Below are 16,618 nucleotides of genomic sequence, written 5' to 3'. Positions count from 1 at the left end.
AGAAAACACAAGAGGGGGAAGCCGTTAGTTCTGTGGTTTTTTTATTGTTTCTCTTTTATCCTTTGTTTCAGGCGATGCTAATACATTATTTATTTATTACAGTCCATGGTTACTTTGAACTCTTCTGATGTAAACCTCGGGTGTCAGTTTTGCCAGGCTGCTTTCCCACCGCAGGTTTATTGGAAGGGAAACTGAGACATGGCAACTCGCAGCATTTCCCGGCTCTGCCTCTCCAAATGCTCAGCTGTAACCTCAGCACGGTCCCCTCCCATGGGAGAAGGTGCTCTTTGGGGTAGGCAAGGGGTGGAAAAGGAGAATCTGTGAGGCTCGGTGCCTCTCTGCTGGGGAACTGCAGCCGCAGAATTAGAAGGAGCCAATGGGGATGTAGATCTAGGGCTGCATGGGGAGCTGCAGGGGAAAACAATGGAAATGCAGAGGCATGAAGGCTCCTACAGCAATTCGGGGAACATGGACATACCAGAAAAAAAATGCTTTTAGTGGATTTGTTGAAGACTATAAAAAGGAGTAAATGAGTGATGTTATTGCAGGACAGAGGGCTAGAGAAGTGGCTACTTCCTGATGCTAATAAATGGTACAGTTTCACCCACATCTTTCCTTTGCTTCCCTTAGATAAACAATCAGTATTAGCTGGATTTTCTTTTTTCTTGTTACTGGTTTTTGTACTCTGCAGCCACTTTCACCATTTAATCCAAGCAAAGCCACCCTCTTAGGATGTCTTTTTGTATATTGGCACTTCAAGTTAAAAATCTATTTTAAATTATTGGATAGCAAGTAGCAGCCTCCAGAGGGCTAAACTGATGCTGTTAACAGGTCCAAAATGTGATGCAGCATATGGAGCTGAATACCTCATGGTACAGATTTGCATGCAGGCGGTTTTAATTAGGATTTAGAATTCCTGGAGGAATGCAGCATTCTGGGCTAGTCTCAATCTTGTCAATACATAGTGGTTTTGTTCATTCTAAAGCTCACAAAAACTGATAGATTCCTACTTGCTTGTAATTTTTTGATACTTCTGTGAACTGTTTGAACTTTTTTCCATGTGCCAGCTTGATGTATGATAACTGCTTCTTTATGCTTACTATAAAAGGTTGCTGTCTTTTTCTCTCTTTTTTTAAAATAATTTTATATCAAGTCAGTTCAAAATAATAATAGTTTGAAGTTTTATGACATTGTATAAATACTTATTTTTTCCCTGCAACATATCATAGTTCAAAGTGAGATTAAGCTTTAACTCGATGGTTACTGTGCCATCTTGTGAGGAAAAGGTGCAACTACCTCCAGCTGATCAAATGAAGAGGTACTTAGCTAATGCCCATCTCACTTCTTTTTCATCATGAAAAATAAAATCTTTTAGGGTTTCAAAAAAAAAGATTATGACAATGCTGTAAAAAATATTTGTTCCACTGCATTATACTTGCCTTTTTTTTTTAAACTAAGCATATACTCCCTGCTATGGGCAAAAACCTGGTGCTTTCAGTAAACTGAGATAAGAAATTATACTTTTTTTTCTCCTTCTTAAAAAAAAAGAAAATTAACTTCTGGTTGTACTAAATGGAAAATACATGCAAATTCTCAGTATTCAGCACTGATAATGTTCTTTCTGTGAACTAATTTGGCTCTTAGAGGAAACCTTTTGTCTTCTAAAATTCGCTATGTGTTTCTCAGAGATAGCACACTGTAAATTACCCAAAGTACTGCTAGCTATTACACTGAGACAGACAAAAGCCCAAGTCCTGACTTGAGAAAGACTGCTTTACCTTAGAACATTTATGAGGAAAAAACCAGACCAAAACATTAAAAAGAAATTACAATGGCATCAGCAAACGTACAACTTTATTTTTAAATAATAATAATTATCATTGCTATTAAAGTCAGTGTAAGTGCACTAGATCTTGGACTAAAAGAGCAGACTGGAAAAATCCCCTAAGTTCTACTACTGCTTAATGAACTGATTCTCTCAGTGACCTTGAACAAGTTGCTGCATTTCTGTGCCTAATTTTACCCACCTTTAGATGATGCACATCAACAGGATGTTATTAGTCTTGACTGCCACTTGTAAAGCTCTTGGGCTTCTTGGATGGAAGGTATTGCTGTGATATAGTGAAAAGCTTGTTGGAAATCTACTTGATAAGCAAAAGAGCAAGTCATTCACAATAAGTGTAATTATTCAATGATTTAAGCTTCCTAATCTACTTCCACAGTCTTGGCAAGCAGATTGTGATTTCTTCCATTTTATATAATGAGAAGAGTATTTTTTTCTCTTTTTACTCTATAGATTGATTGCAAATATTCAGGATTCAAGCTGTGTTGCTCATTTGCAATCAGTTGGATGAGTAATATTATTTCTGCTCATGATTGGATGAATGCCCAATGATTTGTGTGTACAAATTGTGAAGTTTGTTTTCCAAAGATGCTCATTGGTATGACATTGAAATTTGCTGCCTTTGGAGAGCAGTAACAGTAAAATTCAACATACTGAAGACCAAAGAAAATACCGAGCACCAAAGTAGGACAAGGTGACATGAACACTTTTTTGGTGGGATTTTGCTGATTCCTCATTTGTCTAAATGGACCAAGTCCATTATGTTTTGTTGTTGTTGTTGTTGGCTGCTAATACTGAGAAAAAATCCCGGAATTCTAGAATGGTTTGAGTTGGAAGAAGCCTTATTGATTATTTACCTCCAACTCCCCTGTCATGGGCAGGAATACCTTTCACTAGCCCAGGTTGCTCAGAGCCCCATCCAGCCTGGCTTTGAACACTTCTAGGGATGAACCATCCAAAACCTCTCTCAGAAAATCCATTGTGTGTTGAATCCTGGACCTATTCTCATGCAGAAGGTGGGTGATGCTTGCCCTGTTCAAAGAAAGCTCCCATGTCCAGGTTCCAGCAGATGACCAACAATGGGGGTAACCTATCTGGGAGCTGCAAGCAGCTCAGGTGCTGGTTTGAGAGAAAAGGCAAATAAGTGAGAATTAAGAAGGAGGTAGTACTGGGACTCTCTTGCATACCTTGCCTATTTCCAGATGGCAGTGGGACAACTGGATCTGTAGGAGGTCATTGTTTCATGTGGGAAATCTTCTACAGAAATTCCTTTCCCTGTTAAATGGGTTATATGAAGAATCACAGCTTGTAAGGTGCAGAAGTCTGTCCCCTCATTAAGAGGACTGTAAAACAGAAATTTTATTCAAGACTTGAAATGCTGATGTGTAACAGCTAAGACTGGTAGTATTGCTGTTGTTTCCCAAGATAAAACATAACATACTGGCCACTGGCTTTGAAGAGTTATTGGGACCGGGATTCACTCATGAATGGGTTATTATCTCATCGTATGCAGTGGTATTTTTTTCCATTATTAACATCTATAAGCTGTATCTACTATGAAGGTTAGGCTGAGTGAAAAGCAATGTAACTTTTTTTGCTTATGTGTCTCTTGACGTTTCAGGGTGTTTTGTAGTTGGTCAGGAATCTCTGTAGATCAGGATTCAGTGGCTGCTCATTTCATAGGGTGTTGTAGAGTCTGTGACCCCTCTGACATGTTTAGCTCCCTTGTTTTTCAGTCCTCCTATTGCAAGCAGCAGGAATGTGTGATGTATTGGAATGTGGCCCAGCCAAAGAGCTGTGTAGAGAACCAGGGACATGTACTTTTGAATGGCAACTCCAGCTGGGCCACGTTCAGCAGCTTAGGTCAATTTGACCTGATATAAATTGAAATGTTCTATTTGCATTTTCTGCAAACTGATGGAAACAACAAAAAAGAAAAAATAAGCAACAAACTTCTGTAAAAATTCCGGTTCCCTTTGGCCCAAAATTGAATGACATGTTCCAAGCTATCTTGATTCACTGTCAATTTGTCAAAGGTAGGTCATAAGAACATCTGTATTTCCATGCCAGTGCAGTCCTCTGGCTATTGTAACTTGAGAACTGCCTTTATTGAAATTTAAGGTTTTTGACCATTACCTCCTGCTGGATTCATGTAGTCAAGTTCTGTCCAGCTGACAAGAGATCTCTTTGGCAGCCTTGGAAATGCTCCTTTAGACAGTATGATGTAAGGAGCAGTGATGCTGTAATAACCTCACACTGCAGAGAGAATGGTCTCTTATAGAAAGGCCACGTTCATATTAAAAATTCACAGTGGTGCACTCCACACACCCATTATAGGTAATTACAGAGGATTTTAAATATCTGATGCTAGTTGGCAGCGTACAATACCCTGTCAGCAGCAGGCACTGATTTGTGATTTAATTATCATAAGACATCCACCTGTTCTTTTGTCAAATGAAGAGTAACATTTCCGTGCAATGATGCTTTTCCCTCCAGAAGTTTGAATTAGTCCTTAGAGAAAGGTTTCTAGGGAATGGTTTTTTTTCAAGGACACTTGCAGGACCCCATCAGACCAGGATGATGGGAGATGAATGAGGCATTTCTGTAGGAGGGTCTTAATTCTGGTTTGGTATTTTCAGCATTACCACTGGCTTTTTGCTGTGTCAAACAGTTTTGGTTCACAGCTGAAAGCATTTCAATGAAGAGATGCTGTAGGAGGAAAGATGTATGAAAATCGATGAGTTTGGTGCTAAGAACATGAGGCAAACCCATAGAAGGATTGACCCAGAAATGCTCTAGGCGTACATTTTGTGAAGGAGAGGCTGGGCTTGGGATAGGAAGGAGACAAAGATAAATAGAAGAGTGGAAATCTGTTCTGTAAACTTTTCAGTTGATGGCACGTGAACACAGGTATTCAACTGAAGTTATCCTGGGCATTTATTGGATAAATAGATCAATTCAAATTATAAAGCAAGTCTATCACTGGAGATCCACACAAGTGTTCTCCTCTTTGGGAGCACGGGGCTCAGGGAGAATCAATTTCCTCTGGGCTTTGGCTCCTGTTTATGCAACAGCTACACTGCAGTGCGGTGATGGGGAAAGGACTTACTGATGGTCAGAGATGTTCTCTCTTTAAGGCCACATCATAAAACTGCAAAAATGATCTGGAAAGAATAACATGTTGTTTTATATATATATATAAAAATAAATATATATGTGTGTGTGTGTGTGAATGTATGTATATTATTACATTATTAGATTGATTAATTGTATAGAATCAAAGTAATAATATATAAAGCAGTATAAAAACATAGAATAAATCATAGAATCATAAAATGGTTTGGGTTAGAAGGGACCTTAAAGATTCAACCCCCTGCAAGGGTAGGGATGGCATCCACTAAATGAAATTGCTTAGGGCCCCATCCAACCTAGGCTTGAACATCCCTTACAAGGATGGGGTATCTACAAACTCCCTGTGGAGTTTCATCCTATTCTAATGCTTCATCTGCTTCATCACACTGAGGAAGAATTTCTTCCTAATATGTAATCTAAACCTCTTCCAGTTTAAAACTATTCCCCCTTATCCTGTCACTACATGCCTATATAAAAAATCCCTCCCCCTCCACTATATAAGCATCCTTAAAGTACTGAAGAGGCTGAAAGAGCCTGGTTGTTCAGCCTAGAGAAGAGAAGGTCTCAGGGTGAGACCTTCTCTTCTCTAGGCTGAACAACCAGGCTCTTTCAGCCTATCTTCGTAGGAGAGGTGCTCCATCCCTCTGATCCTATTCATAACCCTCTTCTGGATCTGCTGTAACAGGTACAGAGGAGGGAATGTCTTTCTTGTGCTGAAGACCCCAGAGCTGGATGCAGTGCTCCAGGTGGGGTGCCACAAGATCAGAGTACAGGGTAAGAATAATTTCCCTTGACCTGCTGGCCACTCCTCTTTTGATGCAGCCCAGGATGAGGCTAGCTTTCTGGGCTAGGCATTCATTGTTGGCTTATGTCCAGCTTACCATCCACAAGAACCTCCAAGTCCTGTTTTGCAGTGCAGCTCTCAGTCCTTGCAGTGGGAGGGACTCCACTCCTCCCACATCCACCCAGAAGATCAGGAACTTGGAAGTGGGAAGCCTGTGTATATATATATATATATATGGTTTTTTGTTTCTGTAAAATGTTGTCAGCAGGACCAGGACAGTGATTTTCCCCTTGTTGTCACCAATGGTGAGGCCACACTGCAAATCCTCTGTTCAGTTTTGGGCCCTTCACTACAAGAAAGACACTGAGGAGCTGGAGTGTGTCCAGAGAAGGGCAACAGAGCTGGGGAAGGGTCTGGAGCACAAGTCTGATGAGGAGTGGCTGGGAAGATGGGGGTGTTTAGCCTGGAGAAAAGGAGGCTCAGGAGAGACCTTCTCACTCTCTACAACTGTCTGAAAGGAGCTTGTAGTGAGGTGGAGGTTGGTCTCTTTGCCAAATAACAACTGATAGGATGAGAGGAACAACTTCATGTTATGCCAGGAGAGATTTAGATTAGACATTAGGAAAAATTTTGTCCCTGAAAGGGCTGTTAAGCATTGGAACAGTCTGCCTGGGAAGGGGTTCACTCACCATCCCTGGAGGTATTTCAAAGTCGTGTGTATGTGACACTTGGGGACATAGTTTACTGGTGGATTTGGCAGTGCTGGGTTGGATGGTTGGACACACTGATCTTAAGGATCCTTTCCACCCTGAATGGTTCTATGTTCTATGATAGAACTTCTTATGGCTTCTGTCATTGCTGTCTGTTCTCCTTAAGAAGCAGCCACTGGACATTTCCATTTTCCCCATTCCTGAGTTAATGAGATGACTCTGGTATTCTGCTCCTATTTCTCCTCATTACATTTTAGCAAATGACTCACTTAAAAGAGGATGTCTCAGAGTAGTTGTCTTTTTAGAAAGAGTACTCACTCGATTAAAAAAATAATTGATTGCTTGTGGCTTAAACGATCTGTGTGCCAAGCCTTAAATGTGACATTGGCTGGAGTACTATGTATTAGACTGATGGCTACTTGCCCAAATAATATTTGGCTGGTGCCAGTCATTTCATATATTCATTAATTATGTTATCTGAAAAGTGAATATGTGAAGGGCTGCAGGCATATCCCAGAAAAGAAGAAGGGAATAAATCATGTCACATGTGTATTCTGAAAATAATTGGCAACTGCTGAAACATTTCCATACATAAGATTGAAGGCAGGAATACACTGGGGTGGTTTCATTAGGAGGAATGAGTAAATGAAATAACACTCCATAGCTGAGTGGTCAATGTGAAGTGGACAAGCAGCAGAGAGGTCTGCTGCTTGGAGAGGTCTGAGTTGGGATGTTCTTGTATCTGGACTTCAGACTTATTTTTCTTATATGGCCATACAAATAAATCTTAGGGTTTTATCCAATAGCCCCCTCCTCAGGACACAGCTGAGGGGATGGCACCTTTTTACACAGCACTCTGGCTGGAGAACAGATCAGATAATTTAATTTAATTTTAAGGATTATATTCCTTGTTGTTACAAGCTTCATTTGAGATCTCGGACAAGCCCCTCCTGTTGCCTCTCCATGGAGAAGGGTATAAGCAAAGAACTTTACTGCAGGGGAATCTTCTGTGGGACTGTGCCTCTGTGGGAGTGTGTGTGTGCTCTCCAGCATCAGAGTACACACTGCCAGGTGGAAAATAACTCAAGTATTTCACAGAGAAGGGCTGTAGAACTCTACTTCCTACTACACAGGGATGTGAAACATGATCTGACACTACAGCTTAGCTGATCAACATCTCTTTTTCTTCATTATCAGTGTGTCATCTCAAATGTCTATTTGATGGTGAAAGTCTTGTGTATCAGTGACATATACCACAGTTCTCTTTGAAACAATGGTAAAAAAGAATGACTCATTCTCTCCAGAACACACTAGGAAACCTGATGATTATTGTCTACTGTGTCATAAGTTTTTTGTTATTCCACAATTATATTAAAATATAGGAATTCCCTCCTAAAAGCTTATTTGTTCTTTCTTGATGTTTTCTTCTTCTAGAAATATCGTTATCAAGATGAGGATGCTCCACATGACCATACTTTGCCTCGTTTAACCCACGAAGTGAGAGGCCCAGAGCTTGTTCATGTGTCAGAGAAGAACTTGTCTCAAATAGAGAATGTCCATGGATACGTCTTACAGTCGCACATTTCTCCTTTGAAGGTAGGATCCATAGAGCTCGTGCCTTTAATCCTCAAATACGAGAAAATGCGTACCATGAAATGCCTGGGAAACTTACTTTGTTGTACAAACAGACAAGCTGCTTTCTGAAATCTATCATTGCAGATTGATTTTCTTGTGACAGGTCTTTAAGGCTTACTGTAGTGGAACAGGTGATAGTTTAGTTGGCAGAGCATTGTGTAGAGATGTAACCTTTCTGATTTGAGTGAGGCTTTTGCTCGAGTAAAAATAATTCCTGGCAAATTAGCCTGTTTTTCTGTACATTGTGAAAGGAATAATGTAGGTTCTCAGCCTCAATATCACGGTGATTTTGAAATGGCAGACTTCCCTTCCTGATGATCCTTGTTCAGAAATTTTAAAAGAAATACTGTAAATGTAACTAGGTTTTTTCATCTCTCAGAAAGCTGTATCAAATTCACAAGTTATGTCTGAAAAGGGAGCTCATTTGCCTCTATTCATATCCTTGCTGCTCAAGCACTTGCAGTTTTCTGTGGATTTTGATGCAATTCAGAGTGCTGCAGAGATATCTTTCTGTTAACTAAGGCAACTATTTATAAAATATAGAAGCTTTAGCTGTATGTAGGTCTGGTGTCCTCTGATATATCTTATTGGGCAAAAATGTTTCTTTTCCTGGTGAACCCATATGATAACCAAAAAGGAATCAATTCCGGAAAAGTTACATTTGTTTTAATAAGAATGCAGTGGTTGGAAAATATTCCTAGAGCTTCTCTGGTGGAAGGAGCATAGATGCAGTGATTAGTATGATGGGTTTTCTATTTTAGTTTCTACTAGGACTGGGAAGGGGAGAAAAAAGAATAATATTCCTTACTAGGTGCGGTGATGTTCTGGGTAATAGTTTTGTTCCAGCAATTATCTAAGCAGCAAACAAGGCAGATGGTCTTTGCTTCCTCTGGTGCTCAAAGCCTGTGAAATGGGCACTGCTTGCCTAGCACACTGTTAAGAGTGTGGTTACAAGTGCAAGGAAGTGTTTATTATTAAAGATTGATGTGAGTATATCTGGTGTTCATTGAGCCTTTGTGGAATAGCCATGCAAATTAATCTTTGTCCTCTGCTCTTGTTGGTCCTGTGTTTAGTTTGTATGATGTTTGTCTTTTCAGGTTTTAGTAATTTTCTGGGTGACTTACCTAACTTTTTCTGCAGAAGCCAACAGTACCAAGCAGTGATAGATCACCTTGTGCTGAGGCTATCACTTTAGTTATTTGGAAAGGATTACCTCCATGAGGCCTCTGTCTAGCATCAGGGAAAAATCACAGGCCAAGCAATTTCTGGCCTGGAAAGGAAACAGCCCTGTTCCTTTAGTACTCCTTGAGTATTGTGATTACAGCGGTGTTTCTTGTTCATGAAGACCAAAACCAGCCATTATTCTTCACATTTGTAGACTTTCAAGTAAAGCTACATAATCTAAGCTGAGGGCATAGCAATGATGTCAAAAAGCTTGTTGTAAAATGAAGGGTATCCCCAGACGTGCACAATTGCCTTGAAACAGCTCCCAGTCTTATTTGCTCTTGTAACAGGACAAAGTTGTTGTCTGCTTCTGTTTTCTGAAGTAATGGTAGAACAGGAGCTGTATAGTATTTCCTCTTGGAAATCAGTGTCTCCTGCAAGTTCTTCCTTCAGCATGAGGATTTTGTCTTTGACTCTGTCCCTTTCCCTTCTTTCCTTCAGATTCACAGTGTCTTATATCTGCCTCTTAATAGTCTCTTGCCTGCCATTCAATCTAAATTTAGCTGTTTGTCTCTTCAAATGGCTTTGAAGTTCCTGCTTCCTTTCCCCTGCTGTCTATGTCCCATCTTTTAACCTTCAGTAGAGAATTAGCTCAGGAGGCTGGAGGAATTCTTCTGCTAGAGCTCATGGCATTGTGTTGCCCTTCCTATCTGAAACATCTGCTTTGGATTCACTTTTACTGTTGGTAGTTGAATGAAATCCCTGTTTAGAAGCTTTTCGTCACAGTGATTCCCACATAGTTGAGAAATAGCATTGTGAACACTCCAAAATCTAGTCAGAATCAGTTATTGTCTTGAATTAGAGACTTTCCAACCTACAGCCTGATATCATTAAGTATTCTACCATCTTTTCAGCAGTATTGTGTGAACATGGCTGCAGTGAATAATGGTGAAAACAGCTTCTCTACCCATAGCACACCTTCCTAGGGAAATGTAAAATACTGGATTCTTAAAGATTAACTGGAAAATAATGCCTGCAATTTAAATATTTCATGACACTGGCAATTTCAGCAGGATAATGCTGTCAGGAAACTCGACCAAGAGCTTTTGACTCATTCTGCCTCACTTTTCTCGTTAAAGGTCAGGGCATTTAGTGCAAAGGGAAAATATGTGTACATGAAAGCCATCCATCTGCTTGTACCAAGTGCTGAGGAATGCATTTGGTGCAGTTTCTGCTGCTGGGAGTGTGACTGTTAGAGTCTGTGAATGGTCAGACTGGGAAGTTCCCTTAACACCAAGCCAGGGATCACATCATATCCTGTGTGCCATTAAGACTGTCCATCTGACCACTCAGCCAGGCCAGCAAGCACATTGGCTGCCTGGTTTGGTGGGGCTAAGTCACTGCCTGGCTGCATTTTACTGCCTGAATTTCTCCATAGGGACTGCAGCACCAGGCTGCACCTCTCCAGCAAGTTTTGAAGCAGTCTCTTGTGTTTAGTGGCTGCACGATGCCCTGATTACAGGATGATTACCCAATATTTGTTTTGAAATAATATCATAAAAAGAAAATGTTTGAGCATAAAAATAATCTAGTTAAGATGCTTTGGAACCAAAATGTTGTCCCAAGACCAAGCCACATATCCGTCCTAATCACATCACTTTTCCTAAGTGACTTGACTTTGACAGACTAAGAGTTACTTATTTCCATATATTTTTGTTCATTTGGAAAGAAATCTGCAAAAATCAGGCAGTTATAAAACTTCCCTTTGGGGTGGCTGATTCCAGCCCTCACAACTGACCAGTGCTCACAGCCATCTGTGGAAGCCATAGGTGTTACACCCTGTCTGTGCATGTTGACTGCTTGCTGGCATCACCCTGCTCCTCAGTTCTCAGTGAACATCTCAGTTTGCATCCATAATCCACCCTGTCAGTTTGAGAACAAGCTTGCATTGTTACAGAGGCAGGTTTTGTGGATGGCTGAAGTTCAAGCAGAGAAATAATGGGCCTGTCTATTCCCTTGTGTAGCATCTCCAGGTAAAACATTCCAGGTATTCTTGAAACATTTTCTGACATTCAAAATGGAAGCATTCAGACCATATTTTTATTAACACCCATGATTCAAAATGCCTGATATGGCTCTTGTTTGCGTACAACAGATGCATCTTAAATTTTGAAGTATACAAATTCTTAAAGAATTTGGCAGTAGTTCCATATTTTAGATTGTGTGGCTTGATGTAGTCCAGAAACTCCCTAGTGGAGCTCGTTGTCATTAGATTATTAGATTGGGTATTAGCAAGAAATCCTTTACTGTGAGGGTATTAAGGCACTGTCACAGGTTGCCCAGAGAATGTGTGGATGCCCCATCCCTGGAAATATTCAAGGCCAGGCTGGATGGGGCTTTAAGCAACCTGGTGTAGTGGAAGATGTCCCTGCGCATGGCAGGGGGCTGGAACTAGATGGTCTTTAAGGTGATCCCTTCCAACCCAACCATTCTATGATTCCATGATTCTATGATTACTGATTACCTCAGGAAGTTGTTTTGGAAACCAAAACATAAAACCTATTTCCTTCAACACCCTTGCACTTGTTTCATGTGCTGAATAATAAGAAATGTTGTCCTCATACAGTCTGAAAATCTCTTTGAGACACACAGATACTGATTGTGATAAATATTGTTTAGAAATGTGAACAGATTTTCTGAAATTGAAGGTAGGCATGTTTTTCTTATCTTCCAAGTACCTAAAATCTCGAATGCACTAGCCAGATTACTCCCTTTCAGAAGATAATAATGAGCAAGAGCAGTTTTGCTGCAAACCAGACCTTCTTTTATTTTCCATGTCTTTTTCACTTCTTCACCTTATTGTATTTTGCATTAACTTTGCTGTTCTACTTTGCTGTAGCATTTCATGTGAAGTCAACTTAGTTCTGAAAAATGCTTAATTTTAGAAAGCTTCAAACTACTGATAAAGGTTGATCTGCTTATTAGTGTGCAAAAGATAAAATTTTCAACAGCTTAAGCAACTTTGAATGTCAAACACTGAAGTTGTAAAGGAAGTTTTCAGTTACGTGGATGTATTAACATTTGGGAAAATGCTAGCATTGCAGAAGTTTTATTAGAGTTGCCATATTAAGATAATAAATGTTCTTTTCAACGTATAGAGGTGATGGAATTGCCTTTTAATAATCTCTTAAAGGAAAAAAGTCTGTAGTGTAATGGAAAGGGAATTTAAAATAATCTTCTTGCACTTCCCCTTGTTTGACACGAGATGGTGTAGTAAGCTCAGAATTCTTTGGTCTGCATCTGTAAAGCTTCATAATATACTATTGAGAGTTTTAGATGCCTTAGAAAGTACTAATTCAGTAAAAAGTGCCGTGTGAATCCCTGGTGTTTTGGGAAATCTGAATTCAACACAACTGTACCTGAAAATCAGAGGCACAAGTTCTGTCTCTAAATTAAATATGGGCCTCTTCCCCTTCCTCGCAGGAATAGAGCTAATCAGTTCTCATTAAATGAATGATAACTCTGGCTCCTAAATTAATCTTTATAGTATTATTGTCATGTTAGATTTATTTTTGTTTTTCAGTGTACTCCACTTTGTTAAGATAAGCTGAAAAGTAACAATCCTTGTAAGCATCTCACATCTCCTTGGTTGTCTGAGCGTTTTAAATGTCAGGCTATTCCAGCTATCTCCATTTCCTAATTTAATACCAGGTTCAACTGTATGCATCAGTGAAATTGAGCAAAAACATGTAACCAGGTAAATAACTATCCCAAGCTAAGTTACTTTCAAACAAGAATGATCAGTAATGATCATCTTCAGTTGCCTCATCTTTGATAGCCTCATCTTCTGGAAGGGGTCACACTGGCTATTACTCCTTTTATTTCTGTCCCAGGATGTTGTCCTGCAGCTCAGCTGGGTTGCTGACAGCTTGCAGAAAGTCAGGATTGATGGAATGACTTTCCAGCAGAGAGAGGAGAAAAACCATCTCCACATGGAAAAAATGGGCTCAGCAGTCTACAAAGTTAAGGTTATCCACGAATTGGCATTTGTACAAATTGCTTTATAGAAGGAGGGCTGCGTCTCCCAATGCCAGAGCACATAGATTTTTTTAAAAAATTTTTTTTAATGGCAGAAAACCCTGTCTTACCTATTACTTGAGTCGTAGAATCACAGAATCATTTCGGCTGGAAAAGAACTCTGAGATCGTCTAGTCCAGTCTCTGACAGATCACCACCTTGTCAACTAGACCATGGTGCTAAGTGTCACATCTGGTCATTTCTTGAACAGCTCCAGGGATGGTGACTCTATCACTTCCCTGGGAAGTTCCTTCCAATGTTTAAAAACCCTTTCATGAAGAAATTCATCCTAATATCCAATCTGAATCTCCTGTGGCACAGGTTCAGTTGCCTGGAAGAAGAGGCCAACCAGCACCTGACTTTGGCCTCTTTCAGGTGTTGTAGAGAGTGAGAAGGTCCCCCTGAGCCCCCTTTTCTCCAGGCTAAGCACCCCCAGCTCCCTCAGCCACTCCTCATCAGGCTTGTGCTCCAGACCCTTCCCCAGCTCCATTGCCCTTCTCTGGACACGCTCCAGCCCCTCCATGTCCTTCTTGCAGTGAGGGGCCCAGAACTGGACACGGGATTTGAGCTGTGGCCTCGCCAGTGCTGAGTACAGGGGACAATCATTGCCCTGCTCCTGCTGGCCACACCATTGCTGATCCAGGCCAGGTGTCACTGGCTTTCTTGGCCACCTGGGCACTGATGGCTCACATTCAGCTGCTGCTGACCAACACCCCAGGGCCTTTTCCAATGGGCAGCTTTCCAGCCATTCTTTCCCCAGCCTGTAGTTCTGCTGGATTGTTGTGCCCCAAGGGCAGGATCTTATAAAACTTCATGCTGTTGGTCTCAGCCCATCAATCCAGCCTTCCCCTTCAGACCAGTTTCCCCTTCAGAACCTTCCTACCCTCCAGTAAATCAACACTCTCACCCGTATTGGTGTCATCTGCAAATTTACACTTGGTCCCCTCATCCAGATCATCAGTAAAGGTATTAAACAGGACTGGACCCGATGCAGAGCCCTTCACACCACAAGTGACCAGAAGACTCTTTGAGACTCTCTGTATCTAGTGTGGGAAGGATGTTTTGTTTCTGCTCCAAGGCAGATGTCTCTCTTTCCCAAGTCCTATCTCCTAGTGAGTGTGTAGTAGCCCTTGAATGTCCATCATTCTTCTTTTTATCCTCCTTAGTGCAGGAAGGTCATTCCTGTGAAGGCTTCTAGAATCTGTCACATGCCCTTTCCTGTCTGTAATGAAACAGCTTTTTCCCCCACCTCTGAAGATTTCCCTGTCCAGGTGTGAGTCAGACCTCACTACAGTGGTTGCTGTGCTTGTCCGACAAATTAACGAAGATGAGGAAAGAGGCTCTGAGGATGAGCCTGGATGATTAATGATTCTGTGAAAAATGTATTAGCCTGAGCTTCCTGGAAACTGTCATAAAGAGTAATTTTTTGTGTCTAAAAATGTAAATTAGGCAAGAGCTATTTATTTCATGAATTAACATTGACTTCAATAAAAATTGAGTTCTGAAGACAATTTGGATAAATAAGGTCAAAATTATATTGTTGGTTTTGGGTTTTTTTTCAGATACAACAGTCTCATTTCACAATTCAAAAAACTTTAGGACTATTTTTTTGATAATGAACTTTGTATAAAGACCAAAGTCACATGCCCTGGTCATGGGTACTGTGAAAATAACCAAGTCTAAGACTCTCCTGATGTTGCAGTGGGTCATGTGACCTGTAAATAAACTTGAGATGTTGCTGCCCGGAGCTGGAAAACAGTACAAGGAAATCCACTCCACAGACCTGTGTAGCTGTTTTGAAACATAGATTCAAATGGTTTGGGTTGAAAGGACCTTATGGATGATCAAGTTCCGACGCCCTGCCTCAGGCAGGGACACCTTCTGCTACACCAGGTTTGAGCAATTGCAGGGAAGTCCTCTGCCCAGGCAATGTAAATATCCCTAGCTTCCAGGGAACCAGGTTTGCCCAGAGAAAGCTGGTTGCTACAGCTTTCAGCATTACTGTGCCTGATAGTACTGTGTAAATGTAGCTCCTGGTGTTTTGGGGGGATAATCTGTCTGGGGCAAGAAACCACATTTATTTTTCCAGAGCTGCTGAGATCTCTTAATTCCTATTACTGGGGAAGAACCCTATGATAGAGATGAAGTTCAAATAGGGAAGAAAAAAAAAAAAAAGGTTAATTTCTGTGGCTGAGGTGTGACAAAGAGTTGAGGCAGTGTCACAGCACAGGCTGTTCTTCCTGAGCAAAGATGCTGCATTTCAGAGGCTCTTTAAAAGCTGTGGATGACTGAGAGGGGCTGAGGCTTTGTTACATGTCAGGAACAGCAGTCTGAAGTTCTTCTTGCAGTTACAAAATTAATTGGGGTTATATAGAGGACATATTAATGTATGCATGAATATATTAATGAGCCATCTAAAATTTAATCTTGCATCCTTTTCTTTGCTTACACTGACTGCATTTAATAAGTATAGCTAATCTGCATGAAGCATTTTTTATCCCCAGGATGGCTGAGCCCAGTAGCAATGATCTTATAAGAATACTTTTGATCACTGCCCTGGTAGCTTCCTAGCTTTTGTCTTTTGGAGTTAGTTTTGTTTTGTCCTTTTTCGCCCCCGTCTCTCCTTTTCAGTATGCAGTCACTGGCAAAGCCCCATGCTGCAGTCAGTCCATCAGTGGATTCCACTGAATATTCAGTAGGTTGCTTCATTAAGACACAACACTTGTTACATGTTTAATCATGTACTGCTTTTCTCTTATCTCCTACTGTAACAGCAGATAAGCATATATCATACATCTGTATCTGTAATCTATGTTTTTTAATATAAAAATACAGTCGGATTAGAGACAAAGAAAGCTCACAAATGTGCCTGTGCCTGTTCCTGCTCTTGAGGAAGTGGCAAAAGTAGCTCTGAATTTTGATTCTATTTCATTATATTTCAAGGCAAAATAAGAAGCTTATAGATTAGCATTTTGAGTAATACTTTGTGTCTCATTTTCATGTGGGCAGGAAAGTCTTTCATTTCTGAGTCCTTGTCTTACTCTAAAAAAATTCCTAAAATGGTACAAAAACTGAATGTAACAATGAAGAACAGTTATTAGTGAAGAACATTTTTTTTGGTTTTGTCATCACAAAACCCATTGTTTTGTGTGCTTGATGTTTTGCCTTGGCTTTCTGATTGATGGCTTTCCACATGATTTATGTAGTTGCAGACAGTATCTTGTTATCTTTCTAGCTTCTGACAGAATAAAAAAGAAACCAAATAAAATTGCT

General features: G+C 40.5%; 1 protein-coding gene across 22 annotated transcripts in view; it reads left to right on the top strand.

Annotated features, from left to right (window-relative positions):
- The window catches only part of DLG2 (discs large MAGUK scaffold protein 2), a 984,854-nt gene that overhangs the window by 451,748 nt on the left and 516,488 nt on the right, over positions 1-16,618 (top strand). For all 22 annotated transcript variants that reach the window (XM_036384308.2, XM_036384333.2, XM_036384316.2 and 19 more), the window contains one exon: positions 7,904-8,065. In XM_036384308.2, coding sequence (XP_036240201.1) covers positions 7,904-8,065 — 162 coding nt within the window. The remainder of the gene's footprint in view (positions 1-7,903; positions 8,066-16,618) is intronic.

This window comes from Molothrus ater, chromosome 2 (assembly GCF_012460135.2).
Source record: "Molothrus ater isolate BHLD 08-10-18 breed brown headed cowbird chromosome 2, BPBGC_Mater_1.1, whole genome shotgun sequence".
Classification (NCBI taxonomy): domain Eukaryota; kingdom Metazoa; phylum Chordata; class Aves; order Passeriformes; family Icteridae; genus Molothrus; species Molothrus ater.
The sequence above is the reverse complement of the archived record's forward strand: the minus strand, read 5'-3'. Positions and strand labels throughout refer to the sequence as shown.